General features: G+C 55.2%; 1 protein-coding gene and 1 long non-coding RNA gene across 2 annotated transcripts in view; both read left to right on the plus strand.

Moving 5' to 3' along the window:
• Window positions 1-12,687, plus strand: part of LOC114057712 — a 75,914-nt gene that overhangs the window by 40,992 nt on the left and 22,235 nt on the right. The gene's annotated exons all lie outside the window — the stretch shown is intronic.
• FOXL2 (forkhead box L2) lies at window positions 9,526-11,302 on the plus strand. Its single transcript, XM_027884352.1, has one exon. The coding sequence runs from the start codon at window positions 9,526-9,528 to the stop codon at window positions 10,444-10,446; it is 921 nt and encodes a 306-aa protein (XP_027740153.1). The 3' UTR covers window positions 10,447-11,302.

Consider the following 12,687-nt stretch of genomic DNA (forward strand, 5'->3'; position numbering starts at 1 on the left):
ACCTAATGTACAAAATTGGGACATTAAATGACTAGTGGAGGATCCAGTAGCAAGTAAAACTTTGCTTTATGCCATCCAGCAAAGACGGTGGTTGTAAAATACTTGAATTGCCCAAAAGGTGACATGGTGCATAAACGCTGGATTATACTCCAGTCATAACATCAACTGGTAGAGGCTCGTGCTTTAAGGAGAGTTGTAATTGTTGCTTAATTAACTTATAAGGTGAAGCTGAGCCAAATTCTCCTCACTGGAGTGTAAACCACGTATAGGGCTGTGTTTGGTCCTTGACATGCACTGCACATCCTCAGAGCTCTCCCGGTAAGGATCCAGGGATACACAAAGCACTAAAAGCTAACACATCACTCAGGGCAAAAATCTTCTGAAAAAGAAGCCAAACCCCTTAATTTCCTCTGCTATTGACTTCAGTCAGATACAATCAAGATTTAAAGAAATCCAACCCTTGTGCCCTGCCAGTTAAAAATGAAACAGAGGAAGATAATAAATTTTATTTTTGAACTGTTACTCGAGATTTTAGCACACATTCAGTGCAGTACATGCTCCCATATGCAGTGGGCATTGCAGCAGTTAATGCATGAAGCCACAGAACAGAACTGGCTTGATACAACACTCAATCATGTGGCACATGCAACAGCCTTTGAGTGCAAATAATGTTATTTTATGCTTTGTATGCGACACCTATGGAAACAGGAGGATGAACGCAGATAATAATGGAGCAAGGAAGAAGTGGGAGAGAGAATTATTTTGCAAATAATTGCATTTTGTTGTTAAATCACATAAGTGATGTTTCTATTCCAAACCTGTGGGCATCATGGCAATTGTTATTATTCTGCCCTGAGGGCATTTATCCCCTGTCCCACCCATGCCTTCGGCCAGAGTTCTGCAGGAGCTGCTCTGGCAAAGGGTTCTGGGAGATGGGCTGAATCTTTGAAACTTGGGGAGGTCCTCTCTCCCTTCCCCTCTCCAGGCAGCACCAGGGCTGTGGGCTGTGCCACCCCGTGAGGAAGGTGTCAGTGCGGCCTGACCCCCCCCCAGAGCTGGTGCTTCAGACCAGGCTGTGCTGCCTGGCTCTGGTACAACTTTTGGCTCGAGCCCCTGGGTCACAGGGTGGAATTATTTGTGCCTAGCCCAGGTTGGACTTGCCCTTGGGGCTTAATTTCTCCTGACTGTTATTCTTACAGTGGGTCTCTCTTTTGTTTGTTGTAAAGGATAGCTACAAATTGGACCCAAAAAAAAAAGAAGAACAAGTTGAAATTAAATTATATATAAGTAAACAAACTGTAATAAAGTGAGCAGGCTGAACTTTCATCTACATTTCAACTGGATTTGAACCAAGCCCCTTCTGAGAGTCTAAGAAAGTTGGTTAAATATTTGTTTGTTTGTTTGTTTGCTTTGGTCTAATCTGCATTTCCTTGCTCTATTGTGACCAAGAGGAGAAATGCTGGAAGGCTGGGAGCAACTCTGATATGTTGTTTCTGGCCAGGTCAAAAGTAGGGCAAGCTGGAAATATCATACAAGTTTCCACGTTTGGTAGATTTCCAGTTCAGGTTTGTATACTCAGAAAGTTGGACCAAGATTGAGATAAACTAAAAGACCTCAGGGTGATTGTACACACAAAAATCAACTTGCAGAATTTAGGTGGCCAAGCTTAAACTGAAATATTCAGCTTCTTCAAAATTTCTGTCCTTGCTATGAAGGGAAATTTAACGTTTTGGGTTTGCATTCCAAGCCTACTGTTTGGTTGGGACAATGCAAGGACTGAATGGGTGTCCGAAGATCAGATCCACCACTAGCACCAAAACCTGTATCTCCAGTGAGTGTGTGCTTTGAAGTTATGCATTCAGGTTTTGGGGGGAGACTGTGTGTAATCTGAAGCTGACTTTGGCTAAAGCTTAGCTTTTTTCCTCCAGAAGGAAGAAAATTACTTCCATCACATCACTTTTAACCTGATTCTCTAGACATGGCTTGTGGTTTGATCCAACAAAACGGATTTTTTTTTTCTCAGATCAAACCTAGTTATATAATTTGCAATCTTATAATCTTTTTAGAAGCACAATAGTTCCATTTAAAAAAGAAACAAACTTGTGCTTCTAATTGTTTTAAAGTGCAGCACGTATTCGGTAGAGGCACAGCTACAGTCAGGAGGGAACAGATTGTCAAGTGCCCCAGCTCCAACTGGGGAGCTTGGAAAGCAGGGATGGCTTTACAGTCCAGTTCTCGCAGGCTGCAGGTATCATTGTGGTGATGCCATGTTCTCCTCCTGAACAAGCCAGGTTCTTAAGGGGAGTTGGATGCTGTTTGTAAGGGTGTGGTGGTCCTCCCTCAACTCGGCTCTGCCCTCTGGATCTGGCAGAGTGTTCTCTGGGTGTTCGTGCCAGGGCTTCTGTTCAATAAGCAGATGGGGGAGAAGCTTGTGTGTACGTAGAGTTTTTTACAAGTTGTTTGGATAGGTAACATATACATAAATTCCAGATGTGGACAGCCTATTTTGAAACAAAAGCACCCCTGGCTAATGTAGTTCCTGGCGAATGTAGCCCTTTCTGCAAGTTCTGGAAGACCTTGAGATGTGACTTCTTAGCTTTAGGCAAGCCCAACTGCTTCCAGTTGCTCAGAAATGGGAAAGGAGCATGACTCACATGGCCATAATGTAGATGTCAAAGTCTGGGTGTATGTGTGGATTTCACAGCACGTTGCTGTGTGTGTGTGTGGCTTCGCTCCCAGGGCAGCACCTCCCTGCAGGAGCTGCAGAAAGTGGACAGAGAGCACTGAACACGCCTCACGCAAATTCGCGAGGAGCTGCTAAAGACTAAACTCGAACTCACAGTACACAGAAGTGCTGCCCAAATTCAGTGGTCTGAATGAGTCACCACGAGCTCCTCACTCAAACTAAAACCAGCGCAGCTGCAGACGTGTGCAAGCATGTCCCCCGCTGGACAGGTCTGCTCTGGGAGTGGGAGCCTCCGACACGAGACTGAGCATGGGTGTCCCCAAAAACTCCCACAGGAAAGCACTTCCAGTGTGGACACAGCTAGGGACCACTCAACTGCCAGGGCTTGCTTCAGCCCCAAGCCAGTTGTACGGGCTCTCCTGATTAAAACAGCTTTGGCCAGTAAGACTGTTTCTCCAAAAGGGGCTCTTGTCAACAAAGTTGTATCAGGTGAGGAATTGCTCTTCTCCCAGTCAGTAACAATCCAGCTGTGTTGTTATGCTATGTTGTTGGATCTGCGTCACCTAAATTAAGGAGTCTCAACTTGTAACCTGAATAACCTTTTCAAATATTGTTTCCTCAAAGCAGGAACAGACTCTTTATGAAAACAGACTTGGGTAGATTATATGAGTTTGGAGAGAATCAAGGCTGTAGTGTGGGACCCACGTTCTCAAAGAAATAATAGAAAACAAATTTTCATCCATGTCCCTAGGCTAGTTGAAATAATTTTTTAAGCCTCCTTCCCCTCCCCCCCCTCCCCCCCCCCCCCCCCCCCCCCCCAGAAAATCTGAAATTTGTGTGATTTTCCCTGCTTGGATCTTTAACTGTGCAATTTTTCAAATTGTCTAAACAAGTATGCAGATTTTTTATTACCTAAAAATGATCTGTTAAGCAGTGTATCTCTGCAGCAACAATGGGAGAAGTCTGCTTTGGCTCTAATTTTGTTGTACAGTGCTATTAATTTGCAACTTCAGGGTGAGCTGGACATGAGTGGACTTGTATGGTTTGGGGTTTTTTGTTTCTCTTCTTCCCCCCCCCCCATGCTTTCTATAAAAATAAGCATCAATTTTGAAGTGCTAGAAAGATCAACTTGCTTTGGAGGTTGTGAGACTCCGACACAAACGATCTTTGCTTCAAGCTTCCTAAAAAAAAGACATAATTTCTGCTCTGTGTAAAAAGCAGAGGCTTCCTTGTTTGTTTTTATTTGCAGCATTCGGCAGCATTGCTGTAGGCCACGAGCTGCAGGATGGCAGTAACACAGGATTATCCTGCAGAGCCGTAACTAGTGAATCCATAACAGCCAACCTGAACTCTGCTGCGGGCTGCCATTTAATACCACAAGAAACTGTTTGCGTTTCATCATGTAACCGGTTGTGTGAATTCAAGAGCCTTCCCTGGATCAGGCTGTGTTTTCAGATGAAAGAAAGGAACTACCAAATGGTGGAGTGAAATATATAGCTTGTTTTCCTGTAGGCCTGTCCTCTATGCATAAACAAATATACCGTAGTGAAGACTGTGACTCAGGCTGGAGAAGAGAAGCTGAGTAGAGAAGAGATGGGAAGCAGGAATATCAGAGGCAAAAAGTCTGAGGCTGCCTTTTCTCGTGAGATAGTTTTCTTTTATATTGAGGCAACAGGAACAGGCTCAAAATTAATGGGACCATGAAAACTGTCTTCATAGTGTCAGCTGAAGGGGGAAATCTGTTCTCCTGATCCTAAAACCTTTCCCTCTAAAATTCCCCTAGGATTTGGTATAGAATTGAGCCTGTTTGTGACTTTCCCCCTCAGGCTCTGTTAGATGGGCTTTTATTCAATGTGATTTCAGTCCAGATTATAATAAAGTTGCTCTGTTCCTCATGAAGCTCACATTATGGATGTACAGCCATCATGGTCGATGGACTGCTTAGTTTTTCCTGTGAAAACAGAAATCCTTGTACAGCGGGGAACTTGTAAAAACAAGCCTGAAGCTACCAGAATTTTTAGCTTTACAGTATAAACGAGAAGTATATTCTCCACTGCAAAACGTATACGTACCTATATATGCTCAAGGTTTTGACAATGAGACTCATTCATGCAGAAGAAGACACTTTCCAGGTGAATATTTCCTTGTTCTGCCCTCACACACTGAGTAATGAAATTAAAGAGCATTTATGAAATATTCGGGACTGTGCTGCTGGGAATCCTAAACAGAGGGGAAAGTGGGATTGTCTGTGTGTTTGTGGTGTCCCTAGGTGAGCGAGGTGATCTGCAGGCCAAGTGAGAGGTGAGGTTCTAAAAATTCAAGCTTTTCCAAGACAGAGTTTAGGGTCTGAAGGGAGTGACACGCGTGCAGTTTTTTCTCACATAATGACTGCAGTGAGGTTGCAAAGGTTATTATTTCTGGATATTTCTGGTAGTCGATGCTGTGCCGCTAACAGCACCTCCAGATGTCACTTAGAAAGGGAGTGAAGCGGGTTCTGGAGAGAAAGCGGGGCAGCTGCCGGCCCAGCCCGGGCTGCCGGGGCTGCAGCCGCCGGGTCCCGAGGCACCTCCGTTCTGCTCTGCCCGCGGGAACGCGGAGGTTCCTCGGGTAGGTAACTCAGGAAAACGCCTCCGTCTCAGCCTTTTAATACATTAAGTCTGATGAATTTTCATTGAGGCCAGATAATTTTATTTCCCGCACTACATTTCGTTAAATCTCGTGAGCGCCGTGGTGCGGGACAGACCCGCGCATGCCGCGTTTACATATACCCTCCTGTTCCTGTGTTTGTTATGGGGATAAATAGTCCACGATCTTAAAGACTAGTAGTACTTGGGAAAATAAAAAAGGAAGAAACTGGGAGTATTTGAAACGCTAGCATGCTGACTGCCCTGTCCCGGATGCTTTGGTAGCTGTGCCGATGAAGGAAAGGTGTTGCGGGGACCGAGGGCTGACCGAGAGCGCCCGGTCCTTGGCGGTTCCCGGAGCCCCTCGCCGCCGCGGGTCCCGTTCCTCAGGGAAACGGGACTCGGAGGGAGGCTCGCCCGGGACCGCTTTTACACCCGTGTCGCTGCTACACGAGCCCAAAGAGTGCGGGTTAATGTGGGTTCGTCCGCAGTGTGCCCGGGCTCGAGCGGTGAGTCCTCAGGCGGCACCAGCCATGTGTCCGACCCCGGGAGGCACCCGGAGCGGAGCAGGAACAGGAGGACAGACAATGGGTCTGTGTCGCCTGTCCCTGTCCGGGTCTTGGTGAGGGAGGTGGGAGCCCTGCCCCGGTGCCTGCAGGCGGCGGCTGTGCTGGCCGAACGGGAGCGGGGCTCTCCGAGCCAGGGGCATCCCGGCGCTCCCCGCCGGAGACATGTTTTCTCCCCCCAAAAAAACCCAGAACAAACCAAAACTAAACAACAACAACAAAAAAAAACAAACCACCCCCCCCAAAAAAAAAAAAAACTTTGGGAGAGGGAGACTGCCGCATTTTCAAACAAACCGACCCAGGTAAAATCGCCTCTGCTTCCTGCATAGGGTGAGTAGAAAAAAACCCACTCGGGCTACTCGAGTCTTATCAGCGCTGCAGCTGAAGGCACGGCTTTCGTGGGAAGCGTGGTCCGGGCTACTGGGGCCAGCCGTGGGGGCGGCGCCCTGCCCGGTGTCCCTGGGGCGCTACGAGACCCCCGGCGCTTGCCGTGTCCTGCTCCTCTCCGCGGTTCCACCCGCGGTACGGGCTCAGCCGCTGCCCGGCCGGAATACGGGACCCGCGGCCGCAGTGGAGGATCCGTGCTCTGTTCGGGAAGGTGGACCCGGTGCAGCTCGGTACCGGCGCAGCTCCGATTTGCAGCACCTCTCGGGGCGCTTCTTAGCAGAGCCCCACTCTGCCCGCCTTCTTCCCTGCATCCCTGCACTAGGGACGAGCTGGGGACGGGGTTATTCTGCCCTCGTGTGAAGAAAGCGAGAGCCCTTTCCCCACCGCCTCTCCGCAGCGGGCCGGGTTACGGGCACCGGCGCCGTGAGTCCCTGTCCACTGCGAGCTTCCCTCCTGCTTCCCCTACCCCGAGGGCGGCCGCAGGACCGAGCCGGGAGCAGCTCCACTGACTCCTCCTGCGCTCGCTTTGTCCGGGGTGTTCGACTCCCGCCTGTCCCGAGAGCGGCGGGGCGCGGGCTCACCCTGGCGCACCGGCAGATCGCGCCGCTCCCGGAGGATCTCCCCGATCCTTCTCCCGGAAAGGGGTCTCCGCGCTCCTCTGCTCGCTGCCCGTCCCTGTTACTCGCATGCTCCTCGCTGTGACATTTCTGTGTGTGCCGATAAGCCCTCAGCTGTCCGCTCAACCGCAGCTGTAGGGTACAGCTTCATGGGCGTGCTCCTGCGCTTTCAGATGCTTCTTTCATGTCCCATGAAGGGCTTAATTAGGAGAGGGGAGAGCCCGGCGGCGCCTGCCTGTCCTGGTGTCAAACGTTCCGGTAGCCGCACGCTGGGCTGCGCGCTCACCTTTGCCGCTGCTCGGCCCGGTCGCCGCTCCCAGCGCTGGGCTGATGAGCTTCTGCCCTCGTGATCATCCGAAATCTCCCTTGGTCGTGCCGTCAAAAAACCCCAAACAAGCCCCTCGGATGTCAAATGTCCTTTGCGAGCGAGCGAGCCCTGGTAAGGAGCTACGCGCCTGGCTAAGCAGGGAGAAGGGAGGAATGTGCCATTTGGCGGAGGTGATGACACAGGCAGCAGCGCTGTTACACCTGCACCGGCCCTCGCCGAGGAAATGCCTGCGAGGGGGAGCGCCGGGAGCTACATGGGTGGCCGGCAGAAAGAAGTTCTCCCCGGCCCTGGGGAGCGCGGCAGCCCCGTCCCGGCGGCGGGGCACAGCTGGCTCCGGCTGCTCCGCCGCCCTGCACGGGGCGAGCCGCCGGGGGCGGCCCGGGGAGGAGAAACCTGGAGAGGGTCTCTCGTGCGGGCCTCGTCCCTCCGCCGTTTCGTTTGTGTGCCTTGGGGAGGTGCCTGGGGGCGGCGTGCGCTGCTCCGCGGCCGGGTGCGGAAACAGACGGGCCTCCTCTCCGTGACCGAAATCATAGAGCCCGGGTTATGGGCCACGCGTTCCTCCACCGACGGAAGATGAGGGATTCGTTATATGGGCATGGAAGAAGATGTAGAAAAGTGTTTTAACTGAGAAGTATAATATGTAAAGATAAGAGTTTCCCGAAATACTCGTTTATTTTTCTGTTAAAATATGTTTCTACATCTTCGTCTGCCTTCACCCCCAGTTAGCCTCTCCCGGGGCGAGGAGCATGGACCCGTGGCCAGGCACACGCATCAGCCATCGAAGCCCCGGGGCGCCCCGACGGAAGAGGCCCGGCTGCACCGGGCATGCACGTTCGGGAGCTGCCAACCCCCCGGGTTCATGCTTGGTTACCAAAATTGGTTTAGCATGTAAAATCTGCGAGGCGGAGAACAATGTGTTCGCGTTCAAGAAGGGCAGGAGCGAGTCTGAGGGCCGTGAGCTGCCGGCCGGCGGAGCTGCGGGCGCCGATCTGAGCGTGCAGCTGCTTCCAGGGCCGCTTCTGGGCAGCCCGAGTTGTGCTTGAGTACGGGAGGGGAGGTCGAGTTCGTGCCGAGCCGTGCCCGCAGCACCAGGCTCATGGCAGCGCCGCACCCCGAGGGCCGAGCGGGACCGGGCCGGGGAGGGCAGGCGGTCCCGGCCCTGCGGAGCTCGGCCGGACTCTTGCGGCTGCCGGCGGCCGCGTTGTCTGATGGAAAGGCTCGGGGGTCAAACGGGGCCAGGCTGCTCCATTCCCGGGGATCGGGCTGAAGGCTCCGTTAAAAATCAGTGCAGAGTCCTCTGCGCGCCGCTGTGCCCGTGTCTGAGCAGCTCCGTGTTACTGATTTGTTATAATGTTATTATATTTTGTGCTCTGGCCAGCTGAGACGGCCTGTCTGCAGTTCGGGGAGGCTCTACCTGAAGGCAGGAAAGGGGAAGGAGTGGGGGAATGTCGGCTCTCCAGGAACCGTGTGAAATACGACGAAGCCCTGCAGGGAAACGATCAGGAAAGCTGCCCCGCCACCCTGCCCCGGCCCTCGAGTCGCCTGTTAGGGTGTACTTTGCGGGAAGAGAGAAGGGGCGATCTGACACCTTTTGCTCTCTTGCCTCCTGCAAATAAGAGCTGCAAGAACCAACTTGCAGGGAGAGGCAACAGCCTCCTTGTGCTCTCCGGGAGCGACCGGTTGGCGGGACCAAGACATATAAACGCGGCCGCGTGTGCGGCTGGACGTGTGACAGCCGCCGTGGCGGGGGGAGCGCCGCGGGCACACCCCCTCGCACCCACCGGGCGGGCGGGGAGCGCAGCGCCGCGGGCCCCACCGGGCTCCGGGGTGGGCGGCAGAGGCTCCCTGAGCACCCCCCGGACACCGCCCCCCTGCTCCCCGCCCCCGGCGGCGCGGCGGGGCCGGGGCGGTTCCGCACCGCTCCGCGGGGCCACGTCGGGCCGCGTGTGCGCGGGGCTGAGCGCGGCGCCGTGACTGCGGGGTGAACTCGGCCGTGCCCAGCGGCTCGGCCGCGATAGGGGAGCGGGCTCCTGACGAAAGCGGAACTCGGCCGGGCCCATACAAATCAGAAAAGAGCCCGGCCGCCGCGGCAGAGGGGAGCGGAGCCCGCGGGGGCAGGGACGCCGCCGCCGCCGCGCTGCACGGACCAGCGGCGCCGCGAGAGGCGCCTCCCCATCTCCGTCCCGGTCCCGGCTCCGGCCCCGATCTCGGCGACCGCGGGGCGGGACGGCCGCCGGCACCGGGCTCCGCGCACCGGGCAGCGCTCGGCACCGCGCGGCGCTGCGCTGGCCGCCCCGGGCGGCGGACGCGGGGCACCATGATGAGCAATTACCCGGACGGCGAGGAGGACACAGTGGCGCTGCTGGCTCATGACACCAGCGGCAGCAAGGAGCCGGAGCGGGGCAAGGAGGAGCTGAGCACGGACAAGGGCCCCGAGAAGCCGGACCCCTCGCAGAAGCCCCCCTACTCCTACGTGGCCCTGATCGCCATGGCCATCCGGGAGAGCGCGGAGAAGAGGCTCACACTGTCTGGGATCTACCAGTACATCATCAGCAAGTTCCCTTTCTACGAGAAGAACAAGAAGGGCTGGCAGAACAGCATCCGCCACAACCTCAGCCTCAACGAGTGCTTCATCAAGGTGCCCCGGGAGGGCGGCGGCGAGCGCAAGGGTAACTACTGGACCCTGGACCCCGCCTGCGAGGACATGTTCGAGAAAGGCAACTACCGCAGGAGACGAAGGATGAAACGGCCTTTCCGGCCGCCTCCGACCCACTTCCAGCCTGGCAAGACCCTCTTCAGCCCGGACAGCTACGGCTACCTGTCCCCGCCCAAGTACTTGCAGTCCACCTTCATGAACAACTCTTGGCCGCTGGCGCAGCCCCCCGCGCCCATGCCCTACACCTCCTGCCAGATGTCTGGCGGGAACGTCAGCCCCGTCAATGTGAAAGGACTCTCGGGCCCGGCGTCCTACAGCCCCTACTCGCGGGTGCAGAGCATGGCGCTGCCCAGCATGGTGAACTCCTACAACGGCATGGGCCACCACCACCACCACCCGCACGCCCACCACCCGCAGCAGCTCAGCCCGGCCAGCCCCGCGCCGCCGGCGGCCCCGGCGGCGAACGGAGCCGGCCTCCAGTTTGCCTGCGCCCGTCAGCCCACCGAGCTGTCCATGATGCACTGTTCCTACTGGGACCACGACAGCAAACACAGCGCCCTACACTCCCGCATAGACATCTAGGGAGGCTCCGGCCGGCCGCCGTCACGGAAATGCACCGGCCCCGCTGCCCCTCTCCCATCCCGCCGCGTTCCCCTGTGCTCTCGTGTCTCTTCTCCTCGTCCCTTAGCTCCGGACTTTCTCTCTGCCCAAACTGTCGCGGTGGGTAAATAGCAGCCTCGCCCCGGGTGTAGTGTCAGTGAAGAAGCCGTCCGGCCATGAGAAGAAGGTGTAAAAATGTGGGGGCTTCCCCGCGGGGCTGCGCCGGGCGTCGGCGGCCGGGCCGCCCGTCTCCGAGGGAGTGGGGATTCACCGAGTGTTTCTCTGCTTGTGTGTATGTGTGTGTGTTCGTTTTTTGTGTGTGTGAGTTGTTAGTTTTGGTTTTGGTTGGGTTTTAATTTGTTTGTTTGGGTTTTGTTTTGGTTTTTTTGTTTTTTTTTGGGGGGGGAGGGAATGTAATTAAAAATAAGCTGTTTAGCCCTCAAAATTATACTCCTTTGCGATTCGGCCGTAATCTTTCCGGGCTCGGCCTTGGGGAGAGTAAAGTGGAGCTTGTAAATAGCGGAGGCATTTTCACGCGTGCGGTGCAGGGCTGGCAGGGCCTAAACACTACTGTGTGCCCACGGTGCTCGTCCTCCTCCTTCTCTTCGCGTTTTCTGTCTTCTTCCTCGCTCTGCAAAGCACTGCGCTTCTTCCGAGCTGTGGCTTTTCGTTAAAATAGTACTTAACGTGGGGACTGCTGTAACAGCAGATGTGCGATATTGCTGGTTAATAGAAACCAACAAACAAAACCCGCCAGGGTCACTCGTGAAACGTTTCGGCAGTGGTAAATATATTTTTTAAAGGAGACAATGTCCTCTGAGGTCTTAAAAGTAATTTTATAAAGGTCTAAAAAAATATTTTGATGTTATTAAAAAAAAAAAAAAAAAGAGAGAGAGACGGTTTCCTGTAAATTAGAATATTTTTCCCGTGTGCATATTATTAATAATAATGAAAGTTTATCTTCGTTCTTTTTTTTTACCCCAAACCTGGCCCAAAATGGATTTTCCAGTAGGTTCTGCTTTTGAGTGCTTGACCTTTCTCTTAAAAAGTTTTGATCCTTCAATTTTACATAGAGTAATGTGAAAAAAAAATAGCATTTATGAAACAGGGGCCAGTTCATAGCGATTCTGTAAATGTTTGTGTAAGCTGATAGATACTGTGCCATAGTACCATTTTGGGACCAACTTTTCTAGAGTGAACTAGCACTTTTATTGTACTTTCTAGCATTGTAAAGTCTCCAATAAAATGCCTTTCCTTCTTTCCGTATCGTTTTATTTCGCTCCACTGTGCCGTGCTCGGGATCGGTTAGCGGCGGCGGAGAACGGGGCTGGCGCCGTGTGCCGGGGCCGCTCCTGGCGGCGGGCACCGCTCCCGGGGCCGCTCCACCGCGGGAACACGGTGCCCGGCGCTCCATCCGTGATGCACCGGCGGGCTTCGCTGCCGCCGAGAGCTCCGGCGGGGCCGCTCCGGCCTCCGCGGGACGGTTTCGGTGGCTCCACAGGGGTGAGCGCGGGCGGGCACGGGAGAGCCTCCGCTCTGGGGCGCGGCAGCTGCCGGCACCTCGCCCGTGTGTGCGGACCTCCGGACACTGTCCGTGGCTACGCGCGCAGCGGACCCCGGCTCCGCTTTCGTTTCTCCCCCGCCTGCTCGGGGCACACAGCGCGGCCCCGCGTTATCCCGGGCCCAGTCGCGCTGCAGAGCGGCCCGCACCCCATCCGGGCCCCGGCCGGGGAAGGAGCCGGGAGCCGCCGGCGGGTCCCTCTTTCCTCGCCGCACCGGTGGCTGCGGCAGCGGCGCTCCAGAGGCCTGAGCCTCGCTTCGAAACCTGCCAGCCCACGGGGACAGCGGCCCCTGCGAGAGCACCTGGAGGTCAGGAGGGGATGGGGCAGGCGGGACGGCCCTCGCCCGGTGCCGGCCCAGGATGCAGTGGGTCCCCTTATCCGCCGGCCTGGGCCAGGCCTGCAGTCCTGCGGCAGGAGCGGGGATGCGGGTGATCCACTTCCCGGGCTGCGTGGGCAGCTCCGGAGAGGGGCTGCCAGGGGCGAAAATCAGTGCTGGGGGTGAGCGCTCCCCGCTCGCTGCCGGAGGCCTGCAGCGTGACCCGCGGGTCAGCCAGGCCCTTGCCCGGCTGCCTGACGGTCTTCCCTTCTGCTAGGGCCTGCTGCAGCCTCCCTGAAGGGGAGGAAGCGGCATCCTCCGGTGCAGCCACAGAAAGCCGTGGGG

The sequence above is a fragment of the Empidonax traillii genome, unplaced genomic scaffold, assembly GCF_003031625.1.
Source record: "Empidonax traillii isolate 1590-97213 ecotype Southwest subspecies unplaced genomic scaffold, ASM303162v1 scaffold143:size1492093, whole genome shotgun sequence".
NCBI lineage: Eukaryota > Metazoa > Chordata > Aves > Passeriformes > Tyrannidae > Empidonax > Empidonax traillii.

Bases quoted from the DNA above. Each gene is read 5' to 3' on its own strand.
- FOXL2 (XM_027884352.1), top strand. From the start codon at position 9,526: ATGATGAGCAATTACCCGGACGGCGAGGAGGACACAGTGGCGCTGCTG.